Genomic DNA, 24,340 nt, shown 5'->3' on the forward strand with positions numbered 1-24,340 from the left:
ATGTGTGGGCCTGCCTAGCTTCTTTCTTGTTTCTAGGATTTATCACTGGACATAGATAAAAATGTGTTTTTTTTTTTTTTTTATTAAAAGATAAAACTCACCATGCATTCACATTGATGCCTCTGATACAGATTTTGGGATTAAGGCTGTGAAAACTCATATAAGCACATTCTTGTTTTTTTTTGTATTGAACATTCCAATCAAGTACCGCCACAGCTGCCCACTTGCTTTGTTCCTGCTATACAAGTATTAATGTGAGAATAAAGTGCCAACAAAGATTACCCAAATCAGCCTTCAACACTTTTATCATTAGTTTTTATCACATATTTACAACATCTTTACTGTGTATTTACTGGTGTGCATGTGTGTGCACGTGTGTGAGTGTGTGTGTGTGTGTGTGTGTTTCAGAAGACAGCCTCTGGTGTGTCAGTCCTTGCCTTCTACCCTGCAACTTGTATTTTAAAGTAATCTGAACTGGTTACTTTGTGTTTTCGCCACCAACTTTATATTACCTAATTTGTTTAATGTGTTCTAATGTTTAGGAATTGCTTAAAAAAATCTTTCCCCAAATTATAGTTTTTGAGGCCAAGTGTGTAAACAGTTCTGTACAGTAGAAGTTAGTGTCCACTGCTGGCCTAAACTCTGCCCTCTCTCTTCTCTAGTAGCTGTTTTCATGTGGCTAGCTTTTCAAATGTAAATTTATTAAAGTGAAATAAGCATTTGTTCTTTAGTCACACCGGGGATATTTTAAGTACAGTTACACAGGTGGTTCATGACCTCATAGAACACGGACTGTAGAACTTCACTGACATGGTCGAGAGTTGTACTTCACAGCCCTACCCTAAAGAACCTATTTCTTTAAACATTTTATTTATCCTTTATTTTTTAAAAATAAAAGGTTATATATTTTTCCTCATGTCACAAAATACACAAAGCTGAGTACTTAGAAAGAAGAAATGTAGTTTACCTCACACTAGAGGTGGGGAAACTCAAGACTATGGTCTCCTGTGAGGACCTTCTGGCAGATGATGGAAGCCCTACGTGGTGGCAATCACATGATGGGATAAGAAGCCAGTGGGGTGTGGGGGTCAGCCCTCACCTGAGGATACGGGCTCTGCTTTCTGTGTTAGAGAAGCTCTTGACCACTGAGCTATATTCCCACCCCTTTATTTTCCTTTGAGGATGAGCCTTGCTAAGTTGCCCAGGCTGCTCTGGATCTCATGGTGCTCCTACCTCATCCTTTCTTGTAGCTGGAATCATAGGTATGTAGCATCATGCTTGGTTCTGGCTTGGTTTTTATAAACAACACATCATCTCAAGAACTCATTGTGGGAGATCAGGGTTAATTCTTTCCAAGGGTAATACTCTCATGACCTAATTACTTTGTATAAATCTGTGTCTTAAAGACACCGTCAGAAGACTTTGTCAGCCTGAGCGTAACCCAACCCTTTCCTGCTCTCCTCTGCACCCCATGGTTTTCCACGTGCTGCTCATGCTAGGCCAGTGGTGTGCCTCTGAGCGATGCTCCAGTCTGTCCTTAGTGTATCCTAGAGACTTTCCCAGACTGTAGAATGGATACAGAAAGTTAAGATCGTCCTTATCACTTCAGTAGCTGACAGTTAGAAGGCCAGCTCCTTGCTGGTGGCATTCTGGTAGTTGGAGTTTATCATTGAACTGTGAGTAGTGGTGTTGCTTATGCATACATCTTTTCATGCATTAGGAAGCGCTTTACTATTAATATTAACTTCACCTTTAGGGCTCTGTCTTCCAAATATCAAGAGAGGAATTCTTCTCATTATAAAAGTAACCTAATTCCATTTCTCTCCCTTTTTTTTTTCCTTGTTGCTTTCAAGACATGGTTTCTCTGTGTAGCTTTGGCTGATCTAGAACTCACTCTATAGACCAAGCTGGCCTCAAACTCAGAGATCTGCCTACCTCTGCCCCCCAAGTACTGTGGTTAAAGGCATGTGCCACCACTGCTCTGCCTAATTTTATTTTTTTACCTCATTTTTTACAGGGTGCTATGAGATCCTTGTGCTAAGGATGATTTTTTTTTCATTAAATGTGTTTTAAAGTTTATACTTTTGTTTTACATTTTTATAGTCAATCCTAGGTAATTTTTTATTTTAATTTTATTTTATGTGCACTAGTGGTTTTGCTTGCATGTATGTCTGTGTGAGGGTCTGGATCTGGAGTTTCAGACAGTTGTGAGCTGTCATGTGGGTGCTGGGAATTGAACTTAGGACCTCTGGAAGAGCAGCCAGTGCTCTTAACCTCTGAGCCATCTCTCCAGCTTCCGGTATTTTTCTTATTAGCAGATTTTTTTTTAATCACCCCCACATAGAAAAATATTGGCAATTTGATCATTATTGTCTAATAAATTTTCAGGATTGTGTTATATATGTCTCAGGATTCAAGGGAAATCAAAATTAGTTGACATTTTTTTCAGAAGGAATGTTATTTTCTAGGCCATGACAGAACCTGTCTTATTTCAAATATGTAAGTTAATATATAAAAATATAAATGGTAACCTCTTTTTTATCATTGTATGCTGTAAATTATTTTGCCTGTAGTCACTCTCCATTTGATTAGAGAAATCATCTCATGACCCTTTGCTGAGTCTGCTTTCTTTCCTCACTGTAGGGGATAAAGCGTGTCTTGTGTTTACGGATGTGGACTACAGACATAGCATGAAGAAAACCAACTGCACATAAATAAACATCACCACCAGGATACCAAACCTATGAAAATATTCTTCAGTATTTTCATGAATCTGTAAAATTATGTGATGAGAGGTCATTGTGGCAGACAATGGGGGAAAGATCCAGAAGCCCAGGTACCGATCAAAAAAGAAAAGTAGGCAAGCAATATTGCTCTCATTACTCATCTGACTTTGGATCCTCACCACAGTCTTCCGGACACTCATCGCCCATCAATTCGTCTTTACGTAGGAAGGAGAAGAATGCCAAACAACAGTTGTTAGACAACCAGAGTAAGTGTCTGCAGAAGATCCCAGGCACCCTTGACACTCGGGTGCAGTGCAGCAAAGACCCGTGTGAATGAAGCTTTTCTTTCAGTGCGTATATTGCAGTGTATGCAGAATGAGCTGATTTGCATTGCAAATTGGCTTTATTTTCATAAATTGTAGGTTGCTTATACTTATATATTACTACATATTACCATTTTTATACTTAGTCATATAGGAGAAAGCACCATTTTTCTTCTTCTTTGTGAACTCTGAGGCACTTACTCTAAGGGCAAAACCTACAAAGTGATTGTACTTTTCTGTATTTTTGTTTTCTAAAGTAATTGAATACAGTTATTTTAGAATTGGTTATGAGGCATTTTTATGGACAGAGCTGTCGTCCATAAATGCTCACTGAAAATGCACAACTTCAACCTAGGGTTGGGTTTAGGACTCTGGAGTATTGTCCAGTTTGTTTACCATTCACTGGCTTAAAGGAGACTAGGTTATTATTAAGCATTTTTTATTAAAAACAGCATGTTTAGCTGTGTAGTGTTATGTAGATATCTTCATTTTAAAAAATTTGTGGGTCTGGAAAAATCCCATTGTTCTGAGCAACAAAATGCACAAAGTCTGAAAGAACAGCACAGACCAATAAGCTGTGTTGAGTGAAGTGATTATGATCCACTGATGCATGTAGCACAGTTATGATAGTAACAACTAGTAACAGTTAGTAACACAGATAAGTAACAACTACAGACCGTTGTAGAAAGTGGGAAGTTGGGGGCTGAGGAGAAAACAGAAGCCACATAGCGAACTACCCACATCCTATGCTAATAGATCATAGTCATTATTTTGTGGATGACACCATTGGACCAATTTAAGAAAGGGTTTGATTAAGTTTTCATTAGAAATTATTACTTTGTTTTTTTTTTTAATTTTATTTTTCTTTTTAGTTACATTTTGTTAACTCTTTGTCCCAGCTGTATTCCGCTCCCTCATTCCCTCCCCAACCCCACACTCCCTCCCTGGTCTCCTCCCTGCCCCTTTCCAAGTCCACTGATAGGGGAGGACCACCTCCCCTTTCATTTGACCCTGTTTTATCAGGTATCTTCAGGGCTGGCTGCAAAGTCCTCCTCTGTGGCCTAACAGATTGCTCCTCCCCCGGGGGGGGGGGGATGTCAAACAGCCTGCCCTTGAGATCCTGTTAGAAATAGTCCGTGTTCCCCTTACTTTGGAGAACTACTTGGTTACTGAGCTACCACGGGCCACATCCGAGCAGAAGTTCTAGGTTATATCCATAGATGGTCCTTGGTTGAGTGTCAGTCTCAGAAAAGACCCTGTGCCCAGATATGTTTGGTCCTTGTAGAGCTCCTATCTTTTCCATATCATACTAACTTCCCTTCTTTCATATGATTTCCTGCGCTCTGCCGAGGGTTTGGTTATGAGTCTTAGTGTCTGCTTTGAAACACTGCTAGGTAGAGTCTTTCAGATGCCTTTTGTGGTAGACTCCTGTCATACGTTCAATGCACATCCCATTTGTCTTTCTAAATGAGGATTAATCACCTTCGCCTGTGTCCACTTTCTTGATTATCTTCTTTAGGTGTGTAGATTTCATTATGTTTATCATACCTTGTAGGTCTATATAAGCGAGTATATACCAAGTTTGTCTTTCTCCTTCTGGGATACTTCACTCAGAATGATCTTTTCTAGATCCCACCACTTGCCTGCAAATTTCATGATTTCCTCCTTTTTGATTGCTGAGTAGTATTCCATTGTGTAAAAATACCACAATTTCTGTACCCATTCCTCCTTTGATGGGTTGTTTCCAAGTTCTGGCTATTACAAATAAAGCTGCTACGAACATGGTTGAACAAGTGTCCTTGTTGTGTACTTGAGCAAATTTTGGGTATATACCTAGGAGTGGTATAGCTGGGTCTTGAGGTAGCACTACTCCTAGTTGTCTGAGAAAGCGCCAGATTGACTTCCAAAGTGGTTGTACCAGTTTACATTCCCACCAGCAATGGAGGAGGGTTCCCTTTTCTCCACAACCTCTCCAGCATGTGCTATCACTTGAGTTTTTCATGTTGGCCATTCTGATGGGTGTAAGGTGAAATCTCAGGGTCGTTTTGATTTGCATTTCCCTAATGGCTAATGAGGTTGAGCATTTCTTTAAGTGTTTCTCTGCCATTTGATGTTCCTCTTTCGAGAATTCTCTGTTTAGCTCTGTTCCCCATTTTTTAATTGGATTACTTGGTTTGCTGCTTTTCTGCTTCTTTAGTTCTTTATATATACTGGATATTAGCCCTCTGTCAGATAAAGGGTTGGTGAAGATTCTTTCCCAATCTGTAGGCTGTCTATTTGTTTTGATGACAGTGTCTTTTGCTTTACAGAAGCTTTTCAATTTCATGAGGTCCCATTTATTGATTGTTGCTCTTAGAGCCTGTGCTGTTGGTGTTCTGTTCAGGAAGTTGTCTCCTGTGCCAATGAGTTCTAGGCTGTTCCCCACTTTTTTTTCCAACTGATTTAAAGTATCTGGTTTTATGTTGAGGTCCTTGATCCACTTGGACTTTAGTTTTGTGCAGGGTGATAAATATGGATCTATTTTCATTTTTCTGCATGTAGACATCCAGTTGGTCCAGCACCATTTGTTGAAGATGCTGTCTTTTTTCCATTGAATGGATTTGGCTTCTTTGTCAAATATTGAGTATTCATAGGTGTGTGGGTTTATTTCTGGGTCTTCTATGCGGTTCTATTGATCCTCCTTTCTGTTTCTATGCCAATACCATGCAGTTTTTATTACTATTGCCCTGTAGTACAGCTTGAGATCGGGAGATACCTCCAGATGATCTGTTGTTGTATAGGATCGTTTTGGAGATTCTGGGTTTTTTGTTTCTCCATATGAAGCTGAGAATCTTTTTTTCAAGGTCTGTAAAGAATTGAGTTGGTATTTTGATGGGAATTGCATTGAATCTGTAGATTGCTTTTGGCAGGATGGCCATTTTCACAATGTTAATCCTACCAATCCATGAGCACAGGATATCTTTCCATCTTCTGAGATCTTCTTCAATTTCTTTCTTCAGAGATTGAAGTTTTTCTCAAACAGGTCTTTCACTTGTTTGGTTAGTGTCACCCCAAGGTACTTTATGTTATTAGTGGCTATTGTGAAGGGTGTTGTTTCCCTAATTTCTTTCTCAGCCTTTTTGTCTTTGGTATACAAGAGGGCTTCTGATTTTTTTGAGTTGACTTTGTATCCTGCCACTTTGCTGAAGGTGTTTATCAGCTGAAGAAGTTCTCTGGTTGAATCTTTGGGGTCGCTCATGTATACTATCATATCATCTGCAAATAGTGACACTTTGACCTCTTCTTTTCCGATTTGTATCCCCTTGATCTCCTTTAGTTGTCTTATTGCTCTGGCTAGCACTTCAAGTACAATGTTGAAGAGATATGGAGAGAGTGGGCAGCCTTGTCTTGTCCCTGGTTTCAGTGGGATTGATTTAAGTTTCTCTCCATTGAGTTTGATGTTGGCTATAGGCTTGTTGTATATTGCCTTTACTATCTTTAGGTATGTGCCTTGTATCCCTGATCTCTCCAAGACTTTAAACATAAATGGGTGTTGGACTTTGTCAAATGCTTTTTCAGCATCTAAGGAGATGATCATGTGGTTTTTCTCCTTCATTTTGTTTATGTGGTGGATTACATTGATGGATTTCCGTATGTTGAACCACCCTTGCATTCCTGGGATGAAGCCTACTTGGTCATGATGGATGATATCTTTGATGTGTTCTTGGATTCGGTTTGCAAGTATTTTATTGAGTATTTTTGCATCAATGTTCATAAGAGAGATAGGTCTGAAGTTCTCTTTTTTTGTTGGATCTTTGTGTGGTTTAGGTATCAAGGTGACTATGTCTTCATAGAATGAGTTTGGTAGTGTTCCTTCTATTTCTATTTTGTGGAATAGTTTGAGGAGAATTGGTGTTAGTACTTCTTTGAAGGTCTTGTAGAATTCTGCGCTGAAGCCATCTGGTCCAGGGCTTTTTTTGGAGGGGAGACTGTTAATGACTGCTTCAATTTCCTTGGGAGATATAGGGCTATTCAGTCTTTCTACCTGATCTTGACTTAGTTTTGGTAGATGGAATCTGTCAAGAAAGTTATCCATTTCATTTAGATTTTCAAATTTTGTGCCATATAGGCTTTTGTAGTATGACCTAATAATCGTTTGGATTTCCTCAGTGTCTGTAGTTATGTCCCCATTTTCCTTTCTGATTTTGCTGATTTGGATAGTTTCTCTCTGCTTTTTAGTTAGTTTGGCTAAGGGTTTGTCTATCTTGTTGATTTTCTCAAAGAACCAGCTTTTTGTTTCATTGATTCTTTGGATAATTTTATTTGTTTCTAATTGATTGATTTCTGCCCTTAGTTTGATTATTTCCAGCCGTCTGCTCCTCTTGGGTGTATCTGCTTCTTTTTTTTCTAGGTTTTTCAGTTGGGCCATTAAGTTGTTTGTATGTGATGTTACGGATTTCTTCTTGTAGGCACTTAGTGCTATAAATTTTCCTCTGAGCATTCCTTTCAATGTGTCCCATAAATTTGGGTATGTTGTGCCTTCATTTTCATTGAATTCTAGAAAGTCTTTAATTTCTTTCTTTATTTCTTCCTTGACCCAGCTGTCATTGAGTAGTAAGTTGTTCAGTTTCCATGTGTGCGTCGGCTTTTTGTTGTTTCTGTTGTTGTTGATGTCCAGCTTTAGTCCATGGTGGTCAGATAGTATACAAGGGATTATTTCAATCCTTTTGTATCTGTTGAGGCTTGCTTTGTGACCAACTATATGGTCTATTTTGGAGAAGGTTCCATGTGGTGCTGAAAAGAAGGTGTACTCTTTTGAGTTTGGGTGAAAAGATCTGTAGACATCTATTAGGTCCATTTGATTTAGGGATTCTGTGAGTGCTTTTATTTCCCTATTTGGTGTCTGTCTGGTTGATCTGTCCCTTGATGAGAGTGGGGTGTTGAAGTCTCCTACTATTAAGGTATTAGGATCAATGTATGATTTAAGCTTTAATATTGTTTCATTTACGAATGTAGGTGCTCTTGTATTTGGGGCATAGATATTCAAAATTGTGATGTCCTCTTGTTGGATTTTTCCTTTGATGAGAATATAGTGGCCCTCCTTATCTTTTTTGATTAACTTGGGTTGAAAGTCTATTTTATTAGATATTAGGATGGCTACTCCAGCTTGTTTTCTGGAACCATTTGCTTGAAAAACATTTTTCCAGCCCTTTACTCTGAGGTAGTGTTTATCTTTGTTGCATAGGTGTGTTTCTTGGATGCAACAGAATGTTGGGTCCTGTTTCCGTAACCATTCTGTTAGCCTGTGTCTTTTTATTGGTGAGTTGAGTCCATTAATATTGATAGATAATATTGACCAATGCATGTTAGTTCCTTTTGTAATGGAGTCGATGATCTTACCCTGTTTCATTGCTTGTTTTCTTTTCATTTTTGTTGGGATATTATCTGTATGCCCTGTTTTCTTGGGTAAATTCGTTTTTGTTGGATTGGAGTTTTCCTTCTAGTATCTTCTGTAGGGTTGGTTTGCTGTATAGATATTGCGTAAATTTAGTTTTGTCATGGAATATTTTGTTTTCTCCATCTATGTTGATTGAAAGCTTTGCAGGGTATAGTAGTCTGTGTTGACATTTGTGATCTCTTAGAGTCTCCATGATGCTTGCCCAGGCCCTTCTGGCTTTCATAGTTTCTGATGAGAAGTCTGGTGTGATTCTGATAGGTCTACCTTCATATGTTACTTGGCCTTTTTCCCTTGCTGCTTTTAATATCTTTTCTTTGTTCTGTAGATTTAGTGTTTTGACTATGATGTGACGTGATGTGTTTCTTTTCTGGTCTAGTCTATTTGGTGTTCTGTAGGCCTCTTGTATATTTATGGACATCTCTTTCTTTAAGTTGGGAAAATTTTCTTCTATGATTTTCTTGAAAATATTTTCTGGACCTTGGAGCCTGGAGTCTTCTTTTTCATCAATTCCTATTATTCTTAGATTTTGTCTTTTCATAGCATCCTTGATTTCTTGGATATTTTGTGATTGGAATTTTTCTGATTTTACTTTTTCTTTGAGAGAAGTATCAATTTCTGCAAGTGTGTCTTCAGCTCCAGAGATTCTCTCTTCCATCTCTTGTATTCTGTTGGTGATGCTTACTTTTGTGGTTCCTGATCTTTTCTCCAAGTTCTCCAGCTCAAGAGTTTTCTCATTTTGTGTTTTCTTTATTGATTCTAATTCTGTTTTCATGCCTTGCACCATTTCTTTCATGTGTTTGAATTTGGATTCCTGTCTCTCTACGATGGACTTTATTTCTTTGTACATTTCCTTTTTGTATGCTACTAATTTTTTCTCTACTTGTGCCTCTATTTGTTTGGCTATGTTTGCCTGTGTTTCTTTAAGGTTTTTGTCTATTTCTTCTTTCTTTACCTCCAATTGAATGGCCAACTCTTTGAAAGATTTGTTCATTTCCTCCTTATGAGCCTCAAATAATTGAGCAAGCATGGCTTTAAGGTCATTTTCCTGTGCTTCGGATGAATTGGAGTATCCAGCGATTTTGGGGTTTGCTGGTGAAGTCATGATGTCCTTATTTATGTGTTCTTTCGCCTACCCCTGGCCATTGGCTTATCTGAGACCTTCCCTGTTTGTTTTGGGATTCTGCCGATCAGACTGGTACTGTCTCTCTCTCGAGTCTGGAGAATTCTTCAGGAAGTTGAGAGAGGTCCCGTGTCCTTAGCGTGTGCTGAGGACTAGCTGTACAGGCAGGTCACTTGGCAGAGATCGGGGTATCTGGGCTCTCTGCTCTCTGGTTTGGCCCTTCTTCTTTGATGTGCTCCGCCAGTTCCATGCTGCTGTCACTGCCAGGTTATGAGGTCTTGCTGCAGCTGGAGATTTCAGGGTGGTCACGTCAGTAGGAATCGGGGTAACCAGGCTTTCTCTTTTCTGGTTTGGCCCTGGTTAGTCTTAAACTGGAGGGCTGATGTGCCCCGCCAGCTCAGTGCTGCTCTGCCGCCAGGTTAGAAAGTCCCACTGTAACTGGAGACTGGGTTGCTAGTCCAGATGCTTTCTGGGAAGTCCTGGGGTCTCTTCACTGTGCTCTCCAAGCTTCGGAGGCCCAGCGCCTGATGTGTCTAGCTTGTATGGCGTTTCTGTCTGGTTTTGGTGAGTATATCGAAATTATTACTTTGAAGAGCAATGTTTACACATTAAAAGCAACGAAGAGGACCAGCAAGGTGGCTCAGCATTAGGTAAAAGATGTTTGTCCCTCAAGCCTGATGGCATGAGTTTGACCTAGGAACCGTGGAGGAAGGAGAGCCCTAACTTTACAAGTTGCCCTTTGACCCCCACATGTACACACATGCCCTCCAATAACAATAAAAAAGAAGGAAAGCACAAAGAATACGTATCCCCTTGAGAACCACCTGTTCATAGGCCCTGGTCTAGCTCTTCAGGAAGTCCATCTACTGACATTTGAATGATTCTCTTGTTTGACTGCTTTTCATTTCCAGCTTTCTCTCTGTTCTGAGCATCATCTTTGTCTTTAACCTTCTTCTGAATGTGGTTCTTACAATTAATTGGGAGTATGGTCTCAACTACAAAACTCTTGTCAAGTTGAACCTTAGAAAATGCCTAACCTTCCTAAGGATAATTTCTCTATCAGGTATTGTTGGAAAGAAGTGTTTTAATTTTTCTATTCCTTCCCTAGAAGCTCCCCAACTAAGGAGTCAGAACTCTGTGAGCCTTAATTTGAGAACATTTCTGAAAAGAAACAGTGAGAAACAATCCTAGCAGCAGTCAGGAAATTCAGTTAGTATTTTCCCTCTGCATGGCTTTCTGCTCTCTGCTGTCTTTTGAAATGAACTCTGAGGTCATTTTTCTGTCTTAGATCAAGCCACAGAACCCAACTGAATTAATTTCTTGTCTCAGTTACTGTTCTGTTGCTACAAAGTGATGTCTTGACCAATGGCATCTTATGAAAGACACGGCAATTCTTATGAAAGAAAGCATTTAATTGGGAACTTGCTTACAGTTTTAGAGGGTTAATCCATGATCATCATGGAAAGGAGTATGGTTGGAGGTAGCCAGGAAGAGAGAAAGAAAGAGAGACTAGGCATGGGCTTTTGAAGCCCATCCCCAGTGACACACCTTCTCCAACAAGGCCACACCTCCCAATCCTTCTCAAATAGTTCCACTAATTGGGGACAAAACTTTCAAACATATGAACCTGTGGGGACTACCATACTCCTGGTACCAATTTCTGTTAAAGTCACTGTGCTGTTACTGTGAAAGACACCATGACCAATGCACCCTGCACATTTTGAAAAAGCATTTAACTGATGGCTTGCTTGGTTTCAGATGGTTAGTCGGTTATGACAGGGAGTGTGGTGGAACTTGAGCAGGCATGGTACAGGAAAGTTAACTGAGAGTTTTACATTCTGACCCACCGACAGCAGGCAGAGAATGAGCCTGGTGTGATATTTTTGACTTGGAAGTTGATTTTGTTTATTTGTTATTATTTTTTTTTTATTTTAACTTACCTTTTAATAGGCTTTTAGATACCTCTTTTTAAAGAGTAGGTCTGTGTATATCCTGAAGCTTACACTCAATAAATCTTTAATAAAAACTCTGAGAAAAGTTATAATTTAATGTATACTTTAAGAATTCTATGTGCTTTAAAACTGACATTTATTTCATTTGTGTATATCTCTGTGTGTGTGTGTGTGTGTGTGTGTGTGTGTGTGTGTATGTAACTCAGGTGTATGTGTGTGGGGAAGCTGGAGGACAACATTGGGTGGCATTTCTCAGGAGCGCCCACCTTGCTTTTTGAGACAGTAACTCTTCATTGGTTTGTATCTGGCCCAAGTGGTCTGGCCTGGCTGGCTAGTGAGTCACAGGGATCTTCCTGTCCTTACCTTTGAAGTGCTGGGATTACAAGCTTACATCACCATGCCTGGCTTTTTATGGTGGCTGATTTTACCGTGACTGGCTTTTTACGTGGGTTGTGGAGAGTAAACTCTGTTTCTTATGCTTGTATGACAAACACTTTGCCAACTGAGACATTTCTCTCCCCAAAACCTCTTTAAATAGAAATCAAGACCTTAAAAAATCGTCCCTGATATTTAATTTTTGCATAGCCCTAGCTAGCCTGGAACTTGCTGTATGTACTAGACTGGCCTCCAACTCAGACCCACCTACCTCTGCCTTCCAAGTGCTGGGATTAAAGGCATGCACCACTGCACTTAACCTCAAATATATATATATATATATATATATATATATATATATATATATATATGTATATATTTTTTTTTTCAGAACAAAAATTAGAAAAAAAATGGATTTACTTCTTGTGAATGCGTAAGGCCTTCACTCACATTATGACTGTTTCTCTTTTAGACCCTACGAAAGTGAGTGCTAAAGGGATCAGCAAAAAGGGATCCCAGGTGGGACTGCGGTCGCAAAGCCTCAACAGAGAGCCGCTTCGGAAAGATACAGATATCGTAACAAAGCGGGTTCTTTCTGCAAGACTTCTGAAAATCAACGAGTTGCAGAACGAAGTGTCCGAACTGCAGGTCAGGTTAGCCCAGCTGCTGAAAGAAAACAAGGCTTTGAAAAGCCTTCAGTTTCGCCAGGAGAAAGCACTGAATAAGTTCGAAGATGCGGAGAGTGAAATCTCGCAACTGATACACCGCCATAACAACGAGGTTACTGCGCTCAAAGAACGCCTACGGAAGTCCCAGGAGAAAGAACGGGCGACGGAGAAGAGGGTGAAAGATACAGAAGGCGAACTATATAGGACAAAATTTTCCTTACAGAAACTGAAAAAGATCTCCGAGGCTAGGCACCTTCCAGAACGAGATGATTTGGCCAAGAAACTAGTTTTGGCAGAATTAAAGTTAGATGACACCGAGAGAAAAATTAAGGTAAAATTGTATGCCTTCCCATTGTGTTTGGTGATAGGTTTGTGGGCTCTGATTAAGCAACCCATTGCAACTGGGCCTTGGCTTAGACCTGAAAGTAGTTTTTAATATTAATTTCCTGGGATAGAAATTAAGGACAGAGTCAGGTTGGTGGTGCGGGCCTTTAGCACCAACACTGAGATATCAGAGGCCAGGCATCTTGGTAAGTTTGAGACCGCTACATACCCTGTCTCAAATAACAACAGTAACAACAAACCCTCAAAAGAGAGGAAGGACAACTAAGAAGGTGTATGCAGGAGCTGGGGAGAAGGCTTGGGTTGTAAAGTACTTGCCCCTCAAACATGAGGAGCTGAGTTCCACCCAAAGTACTTCCTTAAAATTGCTGGGTGTGGGTGGTGGTGAACACTTGAAATTGCAGTGCTGGGGAGGGGAGGTGCAGACAAGCGCCCCTGTGAGGCTCACTAAGCAGCTGGGGAGCTCCAGCTGCCAGTGAAAGACCAAGGCAGGCAGCAGCTGGGAAAGAAGCCCAGGGTTGATCTCCAGCGTCAACACATGCACACACGTATGCATACCTTCACTTACACAAAAGACTGTGTATGTAAGAACTTACTGTCAAAGACTGTATATGTAACTAATAATCCACCTCCTGATAGATAAATTTGAATCTTAGTCATTTCTGGAAATGTTCTGTTTGGTAAATATTCTGTACAAAGCGTCCCTTTCCAAGAAGCTGGAAGTTCATGCAGGACGAGATCATAAGGAGGCAGAGAGAAGGCCGTGGAATACCATGATAAAAACAAACAAACAAAAACCTAGCTTCATGTTGAGATCTTTGATCCACTTGGACTTTAATTTTGTGCAGGGTGATAAATAAGGATCTATTTGCATTTTTCTACATGTAGACATCCAGTTAGACCAGCACCATTTGTTGAAGATGCTGTCTTTTTTCCATTGTATGGCTTTGGCATCTTTGTCAAAGATCAGGTGTCCATAAGTGTGTGGGTTTATTTCACAGTCTTCTATTCAATTCTGTTGATCCACCATTCTGTTTCTATGTCAGTTTTTATAACTGTTGCTTTATAGTACAGCTTGAGATCAGGGATGGAGATACCTCCAGAAGATCTTTTAATGTAGAGGATTGTTTTAGCTATTCTGGGTTTCTTGTTACTCCATATGAAGTTGAGGATTTTTCTTTCAAGGTCTGTAAAGAATTGTGTTGTTAATTTGATGGGAATTGCATTGAATCTGTAGATTGCTTTTGGTAAGATGGCCATTTTTACTATGTTAATCCTGCCAAGCCATGAGCATGGGAGATCTTTCCATCTTCTGATATTTTCTTCTATTTCTTTCTTCAGAGACTTGAAGTTATTTTTCATAAAAGTCTTTGACTTGCTTGGTTAGAGCTACACCAAGGTACTTTATGTCTTTTGTGGCTATTGTGAAGGGTTGTTTCCCTAATTTCTTTCTCAGCCCTTTTGTCTTTTCTATAGACGGGGGCAACTGATTTTTTTTTTTTTTTTTTTTTTTTAGTTAATGTTGTATCCAGCCATTTTGCTGAAGGTGTTTATCAGCTGCAGGAATTCCTTGGTAGATTTTTTTGGGATCAGTCAGGTATACTATCATATCATCTGCAAATAGTGATACTTTGACATCTTCCTTTTTTATTTGAATCCCCTTTATCTCCTTTAATTGTCTTATTGCTCTAGCAAGGACTTCAAGAACAATGTTGAAGAGATATGGAGAGAGTGGGCAGCCTTGCCTTGTTCCTGATTTCAGTGGGATTGATTTAAGTTTCTCTCCATTTAGTTTGATGTTGGCTATAGGCTTGCAGTATATTGCTTTTACTTTGTTTAAGTATGTGCTTTGTATTCCTGATCTCTCCAGAACTTTAAACATAAATGAATTTTGGATTTTATCAAATGCTTTTTCAGCATCTAAGGAGATGATCATGTGGTTTTCTCCTTCAGTTTGTTTATATGGTGGATTACATTGGTGGATTTTTTATATATTGAACCACCCCTGCATGCCTGGGATGAAGCCTATTTGGTCATGATGGATAATATCATTTATGTGTTCTTGGATTCAGTTTGCAAGTTTTTTATTGAGCATTTTTGCATCAATGTTCATAAAAGAAATAGATCTGAAGTTGTCTTTCTTTGTTGGGTCTTTGTGTGATTTAGATATCAAGGTGACTATGGCTTCATAGAATGAGTTTGGTAATGTTCCTTCTGTTTCTATTTTGTGGACTAATTTGAAGACAGTTGGAGTTAGCTATTCTTTGAAGGTCTGGTAGAATTCTGTGCTAAAACCATCTGGCCCTGAGCTTTTTTTTTGAAAGGGAGACTTTTGATGACAGCTTCTATTTCCTTGGGGGATATAAGACTATTTAATCTATTTATCTGGTCTTGATTTAATTTTGGTAAATGGAATCTATCAAGAAAATTGTCCATTTCAATTAGATTTTTATATTTTGTGGCATATAGCCTTTTGTAGTAAGACCTAATGATTGTCAGTTGTTATGTCCCCCTTTTCATTTCTGATTTTGTTGATTTGAATAGTGTCTCTCTGCCTTTTAGTTAGTTTGGCTAAGGGTTTGTCTATCTTGTTGATTTTCTCAAAGAATCAGCTCTTGATTTCATTGATTCTTTGAATTGTTCTCTTTGTTTCTAGTTTATTGATGTCAGCCCTGAGTTTGATTATTTCCAGCCATTTACTCCTCTTGGGTATATCTGCTTCTTCCTGCCCCTACCCCCCCCCCCCAAGGGCTTTCAGGTGAGTCATTAAGTTGCTTGTATGAGATGTCTCAAACTTCTTTCTGGAGGTACTTAGTACTAGGAACTGTCCTCTTAGCACTGCTTTCATTGTGTCCCATAAATTTGAGTATGTTGTGCCTTCACTTTCATTGAATTCTAGGAAGTCGTTAATATCTTTCTTTACTTCTTTCCTTACCCATATGCCATTGAGTAGAGAGTTATATAGTTTCCGTGTGTGTGTGTGTAGGCTTTTTGCTATTTCTGTTGTTGAGGTCCAGCTTTAGTCCATGGTGGTCTGATAGGATACAAGGGATTATTTCAATCTTCTTGTATCTGTTGAGGCTTGATTTGTGACCAACCATATGGTCTAGTTTAGAGTAGGTTCCATGAGGTGCTGAGAAGAAGACAAATTCTTTTGTGTTTGGGTGAAAGGTTCTATAGATGTGTGTTAGGTCTGTTTGATTCATGACATCTGTTAGTGTCATTGTTTCTTTGTTTAATTCTGTTTTGCTGACCTGTTCTTTGGTAAGAGTGGGGTGTTGAAGTCTTCCACTGTTAATGTGTGGAGATTTATGTGTGGTTCATGTTTTATTAATGTTTCTTTTACAAATGTGGGTGACCTTTTATGTGGGCATATATGTTCAGAACTGTGGTATCTTCTTGGTGGAATTTTCCTTTGATGAGAATATAGTGGCCCTCCTTATCTCTTTTGTTTAATTTTGGTTGAAAGTCTATTTTATTAGATATTAGAATGGCTACTCCTGCTTGCTTCTTGTGTTCATTTCCTTGGAAAACCGTCTTCCAGCCCTTTACTCTCAGGTAATGTCTATGTTTGTGACTTAGGTGTGTTTCTTGTGTGCAACAGATTGATGGGTCCAGTTTACACATCCATTCTGTTAGTCTGTGTCTTTTTATTGGAGAGTTGAATCCATTGATATTGAGAGAGATTAATGATTACTGGCTGTTAGATTCTTTGATTTTGATGTTGGTTGTGGTAGTGTGTTTGGGTGCATGGCTACTTTTAGTTTTGCTGCAGTGAGATTATTTATTTCCTGTGTTTTCCTGAATGTAGTTAGCTTTCTTGGGTTGTATTTTTCCTTCTAGTATCTTCTGTAAGGCTGGATTTGTGGGTAGATATTGTTTAAATTTGTTTTTGTTGTTGAATATCTTGTTTTCTCCAATTATGATGACAGCGAATTTTGCTGGGTATAGTAGCCTGGGCTGACATCTGTGTTCTCTTAGGGTCTGCATGATATTCGTCCAGGCCCTTCTGGCTTTCATAGTCTCTGTTGAGAAGTCAGGTGTGATTCTGATGGGTTTGTCATTATATGTTACTTGGCCTTTTTCCCTTGCAGCTTTTAGTATTTTTTTCTTTGTTCCATATACTTACTGTTTTGATTATATGGCAGGAGGACTTTCTTTTCTGGTCTAACTTATTGGGTGTTCTGTAGACCTCTTGTATTCTTATAGGCCTCTCCTTTAAGTTGAGGAAATTTTCTTCTATGATTTTGTTGAAAATATTTTCTGGGCCTGAGAGATGGGAATCTTCTTTTTTCCTCTATTCCTATTATTCTTAGGTTTCTTGTTTTCATGTTTTCTAGTATTTCTTGGATGGTTTGTGTCAGGAATCTTTTGGATTTAACATTTTCTTTAATGGATACATTGATTTCTTCCATTTTATCTTCCACACCTGAGATCTTTTTTTCATCTCTCGTACTCTGTTGGTTATGCTTACCTCTGTAGTTCCTGTTTTCTTCCCTAAGCTCTTTCTCTCCACAATTTCCTCCATTTGTGTTTTCTTTATTTTTTCCAGTTCTATCTTCAGATATTGAGCCATTTTGTTGATTTCATTCACTTGTCTGACTGTATTTTCCTGTTTTTCCTTCAGTTCCTTCACTGTTTGTTTGAACATTCCTTTGTTTTCTTTTATTTCTTTCAGTGATTTAAATATTTCCTATCTAAAGGCCACTAACTGTTTGGCTGCAGCTTTCTGTATTTCTTTACAGATGGCCATACTCTGTTTGACTTTATCTTCCTCTATTTTCGTTATGAATTTCATTTGTTTCCTCCATTATCCTCTTCATAAACATAGATGTAAGGTCGTCTTCTTGAATTTCACTTATGTTAGGGTATCCAGGGCTACTTTCCCCTAGATAACTGGGTTCTGGAGATGCCATATTGCTTTGGCTTCTGTTGGTTGTGCTTTTACACTGGCCTCTACCCATCTGGCTGTCCGGTGTTGGCTGTTAGTTTCTGGTGCCTGGTGGAATCCTGGGGTGGGGAGAATCCCCTTGGCAGGAAGATGGTTGTTCCTGAAAGAAGGCTTCTCAGCTTTTTGGGTATGGTCATCCAGTGGCCAGAGTGTCTCAGGGAATTGCTACAGGTTACTTCAGGTGTATGGACCTGTGTGGTAACTGTGGTCATTGTAGTCAGGGGGGCTGTCCTTTCAACAGGAGAAGTCCTGGAGACAGATGCCCTGCCACTGGGTTTTTTTTACTGTGAATTTAGTGAGCTGCTGCTGCTGCTCTTACACTGTTTTTGCTGGGCGTAGCCCTCTTGAAGAACCAGGGAGCCCTGAAGTTTGGTTAGTTTAGCTAGGGGTACTGGTTGTACCTTGGAGCAGTGTCTGGGGGCTGATACTGTGGATCCCAGGCTTCTGTAGGTCTGAGGTTGGAGTTCCTTGTCCTAGTACCCAAGCGGTAATCATTGGCAGGTGAGCACAGCACATAGGCATGCAACAGGAGGCTGCGGGAACCCAGGAACCCAGGAACCCAGGAACCCAGGAACCCAGGAACTTTTCCAGAGAACTTTTTGTGGTGGTGGGAGATTCGGCTGGGTGCCCTGAGGTCAGACCTGCTGTTTCCCTCTTCATAGGGTTTCCTCCTGACAGGGAATCCCGGTCTCTGGTGCCCTGGGGCCCACAGTTCTGAGATGGTGAGTTGGGCATGAGGCAGGTCTCTGTGCTGGCAGCTGAGTGCCCTCTGGGCCCTGGGTACCTTTTCCAGCGATTGTCTGGGTGACCTGAGTTCAGTCCTGATTCTTCCTTCACCATGTGGTTTTCTCTCGACTAGAAATCTCAGTCTCTGGTGTTGTGGGGCCCACAGTTCATTCTGGGATGGTGATCAGAGCACTCAAGTGTGTGGCTCTGGGCTGGTGACTGAGTGCCTGCTGGGACCCGGGAACTCTTCCAGGATTAGCTGGGTGACCTGAACCTGATTAATTCCCGTATTGTGGGGTTTCCTCTCGCCTAGGAAACCTAATCACTGGGCCCAGAGTTCAGTCTATTGGTTGCTGTCCTGCTCATCAGACACAGTGTTCTCTCAGTGCCACCATTTTAGATTCCTAATTTATTTCATTTTTGCAGGTGCGTGCTTACTTTCATACACGCGCCCAGTTTGTGTGTGTGTGTGCATGTGTGTGCATGTGTGTGTGTGCATGTGTGTGCATGTGTGTGTGTCTGTGCACACGCATGCACATGTGTGTGTGTCTGCCTTGGATCACCCGATTTGGATACTAAGAGCCCAGTGCAGTAGCAAGCACTCTTAAGTACTCACGTGTGCCTGGAGTTTTGCTAGGAACTGTTTTGTGCACAGATCATTTTGTGGTGACGCTCACCTCAAGTTTTCCAGCTATGAGTGAAAGGTGTCTCTGTGCATTTGACTCCTGTTTGATTCCTAAATAGTTTCAGGTTTTCTCAGATCATTTTTAACTTGTTCTTTTAATTTTTAAAGCTTATTTCTATTATAAAAACTAGATTTTCAGTTGACTGTTTTATGCACACAAAAGATTGTTGTGGTTTTAGAAACGACCCAGGTTTTAGGATAACGGATTTATAAGCTCCTGTCTCGGAGTCCGAGACAGGAGACCCATGCTGCTTCTGTGCATTAACGTTGTGTTGGGATCAGTGTTTAATATGCAAGTGGGGGCCTTCCTGTGCTAAGTCTCTGGTGTCACACCTGCTGCCACACCTTACTAACTCTGTATGTGGTGTCTTCTGAGCTCCCCCAGGGGAGTTCTTTACCCGTTAGCTTATTCCTTTACTCTTCCCTACACCTTTGGCGTCTGACTCAGGATGTGTAATTATCTCCTTTCTAATTTCACTAATGAACTGAGAACCTAAAATAGTTGTTACCGAGTTTATAGTTTGGCTGTGAAGTGTGGCTTTTGCTGTTACGCCTCATTCAGCATCTTAAATTTTGCCTCACCCACTCTAAGTTCATTTTTCCCTCTAGGCCAGCTGGTGATGGCGAAGGCCAGTAACGGTTAAGGGATCCAGTGATGACTGTGATGTTGCATTTTGCACACAGTAAACTCAAGGGTGCCTTGGCTCTGTCTGGCAGTTGTGGGAGCAGTTGTGGCGGGATGGCTGAGGATGACTGGCTGTGTGGTGCTGAGGATTTTTAAAATTTTTTTGCTGTTTTTTTAAATATATGTTATCTATGTATGGACCACATACATCTTGCAAAACAAAAATTTTATGTCTTTCAGTTTGTTTTGCTTTACTTTCTTATGTTTTACTTTTAAATGCATTTTATTATGCATAACACATTGAACATAATGTTATTACTAGGTCCATACATATACTAAAAATGATTACAATAATAAAACAATATCCATTATCTCAAAGAGTTGTATATATTTTTCTTTGTGATATGAACAGTTAGCATGTACTCATATGTTTAACATCTTGATCATATTATACTAATTTTTATATTGTCTGTCACATCTTTGACATTTTGAGATTTTATATTCATTTATTAATTTTTGAGACTTTCCTACATTGGCACTATAATCATTTATATCCCATACTCTTCCTCCAACTCTTCCAGCGTGCCCCCTTCTACTCTCTGCATGGCTTCTTTCATTACTGTCACATTACATGTAAATACAACCTGCCGAGTCCATTCAGTGTTGCTCATATGTACATATCTTTTGCAATGACTTGGGATTGGCTAGCCTATTGGGGGCTCATCCTTCGGAGAGGCTGAGGCTTCCTCTCTTGGATGCATTCATTTCCTGTAGCTCTTCATAAATAGATGGTGCCTTAGGAAATTTCCCCCATCCATGTTGAATGTCAGCTGTTTTTATCATTGTTCAAGTCTTGTTTTGGAGAGTATATTGTTTAATATTTCAGGGGTGCAACTTCCCTGTCGTATAGAGTATAGAATCTTTCTGCAGAGGACGTGGTCCTCGGGCTCTTACAATTTTTCTGCCTCCTCTTCCACAATGTTTGCCGAGCCTTAAGTGTAGGGGTTGTATTACAGATGTATCTATAGACAAGGCTTGGTAACTGCAGTTGCTCTCTGCAGTTTAATTAGGTGTAGATTTCTGTGGTTGCCTCCATCTTCTACCAGAAGCTTTTCTGATGAAGTTTTAGAGCTACACTTTGCTGTGGGTATGAGGATAGTTATTTAGTTAGAAATTATCCTGGCTTAGGAACATGAAAATAATAGGCTCTCCTCTAGGGTCCATGACCTCACCAGTCACAGGGAGTTGGCAAGGTTTATAGTTCCAGACATGAATTCCCTCCTGTTGATCAGACTTTAAGTCCTAGGAGGTGTCTATTGTGTTACCCCCAAGATTTAAATGTCACTGTTAGACCCTTGGTATGTTTGCCATGCTGGTCATTATTGTGAGTTGTAGGCTTTACAGCTGGGTGGTACTTTTAATTGCTTTTCTTGGCAACTTGCATAACCCCTTGAAAAACTGAGAGCTAGTTGTCAAGGAGGAAGCTTCCTGGTCACTTCCAGCTTGACTTCTCCATGTCCTGTGTCTGAAGTATGTGTTGTCTTCAGCAATGGGTTCATACCTTCAAGTTCTGGGAAACAACTAGGGCCAACAGCATACCTGTATTGCTTGGGGACATCCTTGGACACCCCTGACAAATGGCTGGAAGGAAGATTTCCTACTTCTTGCACTGGATTTTTTTGTTAGCCCATGGCTCTTTGGAGGAAACAAAAACCCAGGTGGCATAATTTCATTTTAATTATTTAATATATACTATATATATTTTAAGTAAGTATAATGTTTCCCTGTGTTTTTTTTATTCATCCTTCATATCCTTTATCCCTCCTCCCACCCACTCCGCAATATTGCCTTCATTCCCTCCTCCCCTTCATTGTTTTTTTCTTTGCCCCTCCATAGCACCAATGTCTTAGTACTCCCATCTGTATAGCTCCTCCCCTTCTGGTTCCCAGTCCCTTATTCCACTCCTGGTTTCTGCAGAGACTCCAGGTTGTAGACACACATCCAAACATTCAGAACCAGGATCCACAAATAAGCAAGAACATGTGGCATTTGTCTTTCCTTGCTCAGTGTAATACCTTCTAGTTTCATGCATTCACTTATAAATTTCATGATTTTATTTTTCTTTACAACTGAATAATATTCCATAGTGTGTAGGTACCATACTTTCCTTATCCATTCATAAGTTTATGGGTGTTTAAATTGATTCCATTACTTAGTTCTTGAGAATAGAGCATCATGGCTGAGTAATTATCTGTAGAATAGGAAGTCAGGCCCTTTGGTCATATGCTGAGGAATGGTATAGCTGAGCTACATGGTGGATTTACTTTTAGTCTTTTGAACATTTCCACACTGATTTCCAGAATGACTGGACCAGTTTGCAAAAATACCAGCAATGAATGAGGGTTCCTGTTCCCTACATTCTTTTACAGCTTTGGTTCTAATTTGTTTTGTTGATCTTAGCCATTTAAATTGAAATCACACAATTTTAATTTGCATTTCTCTAATTGCTGGGGATAATCAAGATACATTTATGTATGTATGTATGTATGTATGTATGTATGTATGTATGTATGTATGTATGTATTTTGAGAACTCTGTTCAAACCCATTGTCCATTTTTAAGTTGGGTTTTTTGTTTTCTTGACTTTTTTTGTTTCTTTAAATATTCTGAATATGAATCCTCTATTAGACATATAGATGATGAAGGATCTCTCCCACTCTGTGGGCGTCCTCTTCACTTGGATGTTCCCTTTAGTTGGCTTTATTCCTGAGTGGGTAGAGTCCTATCAGAAAGCCTTTTCTTAGACCTGCATGCTGGAGGATGCTGCCTGTGTTTTTTCTTCTAGCAGTTCTACCATTTCAAGGTTTCACATTGAGCTCTTTAATCCATTGGAGTTAATTTTTGTGCAGCATGATATAAGTCTAGTTTTACTCTTTTACATATGGACATCAGTTTCTTCAGCTTCATTTTTTTTTTTTTTTTTTTTTTTGAAAATGGTATCTTTTCTGCAGTGTATATCTTTGGCATCAAATACAAGATGGCTATAGTTATATGTGGTCATATTTGGGTATTCTGTATTGTTCCATTGATTCCATGTCTGTCTTTGTGCCAGTACTATACAATTTGAATTACTATAGCTTGAACTCTGGCACTGTTATGTTTTTTCAGGACCACTTTGGCTTTTCAGGTCTTTGTGGTTCTGTATTAACTTCAGGGCCTTATTTTCATTTGGATGGGGATTTAGTTTTCTTTTATTTCAGTGTATTCTGTACTTAGGCTGGGACTTGGGAAAGGCAGTTTTTTGTTTCTAAGGACGTCAGGCCACAGTTTTTACCCCTCATCGCGTGCACTTATCATGAGAAATGGAGGGAGGCATTCTTCGACAGCTAAGTTTAACTAGTTGAGTATCAACAGCTTCCCCATGATCATCAGCTTATAGTGTGGCTGCAATCTTGTTTTCTTATTTGGTGTGAGTGACAAGATGTATGGAAACTTAGTACTTCAGCACTGCAACCAGTGGTTTAGAAATGAGTGTGTTTAAAGAGATGAATAGTGAAAGATTTCAGGCCAGGCACGGGTGGCTCTCGCCTTCAATCCCAGCACTTGAGAGGCAGAGACAGATGGATCTCTGAGGTCCAGGGCATCCTGGTCTACATGGTGAGTTCCAGGACACCCAAGGCTACACAGAAACCCTGTATTGAAAAACAAAACAAAATAGTGAAAGTTTCAGTGGAGTCACCTGCCCTGCCTGACAGTTGTTCTCCTCTTTAAAGAATCAGCTCACCTATAGTAGCACTTGTTCCAGTCTCAGGATGTACCAGGGTGAACTGCTTGATGGAGTTGATCTTGCTCAACATTGTACAAAAGCCTGGCGCCTAAATCAGACCACATGTGTAACTATTGTTTAAAATTACTGTATACCTTTACTTTGGGTTTTATATGCCTTTATTTGGGGGTTTTATTTCAAGCTTGTGGCATTTAAATTAAAAGCATATTAAGTTATATAAAAATTGAATGCACATTGGGACACCAGGTTATGTTTTGGTATGTGTATATATTGCCAGAAACTTTCAAAATTCTTTTTTTGCAGCCTTTTCAGATCCATAGCACATTGTTGTATACAGTTACCCTTCAGAGTAGCAGCTCACTGTTGTCTGTGATCACCCTTTTGCATAACAGCTCTCTGTTGGCTGCGGTCATCCCTCTGGTCTCTGTTGTGGGCTGCAGTCATCCCTCTGGTCTCTGTTGTTGGCTGTGGTCATCCCTCTCTCTCTGTTGGCTGTGGTCATCCCTCTCTCTGTTGGCTGCGGTCATCCCTCTGCTCTCTGTTGATGGCTGTGGTCATCCCTCTGGTCTCTGTTGTTGGCTGTGGTCATCCCTCTGGTCTCTGTTGGTTGTGGTCATCCCTCT

At 39.9% G+C, this 24,340-nt stretch overlaps 1 protein-coding gene across 1 annotated transcript in view; it reads left to right on the forward strand.

The window, feature by feature from the left end:
• The first annotated feature begins 2,773 nt into the window (after positions 1–2,773).
• The window catches only part of Lca5 (lebercilin LCA5), a 56,754-nt gene continuing 35,187 nt past the window's right edge, over positions 2,774–24,340 (forward strand). Inside the window, exons 1-2 of the mRNA XM_055602455.1 lie at positions 2,774–2,992; positions 12,406–12,932. Of these exons, the coding sequence (XP_055458430.1) occupies positions 2,812–2,992; positions 12,406–12,932 (708 nt within the window). The 5' untranslated portion in view covers positions 2,774–2,811. The remainder of the gene's footprint in view (positions 2,993–12,405; positions 12,933–24,340) is intronic.

The sequence above is a fragment of the Psammomys obesus genome, unplaced genomic scaffold, assembly GCF_907164565.1.
Source record: "Psammomys obesus unplaced genomic scaffold, mPsaObe1.curated_primary_1811, whole genome shotgun sequence".
NCBI classification, from domain to species: domain Eukaryota; kingdom Metazoa; phylum Chordata; class Mammalia; order Rodentia; family Muridae; genus Psammomys; species Psammomys obesus.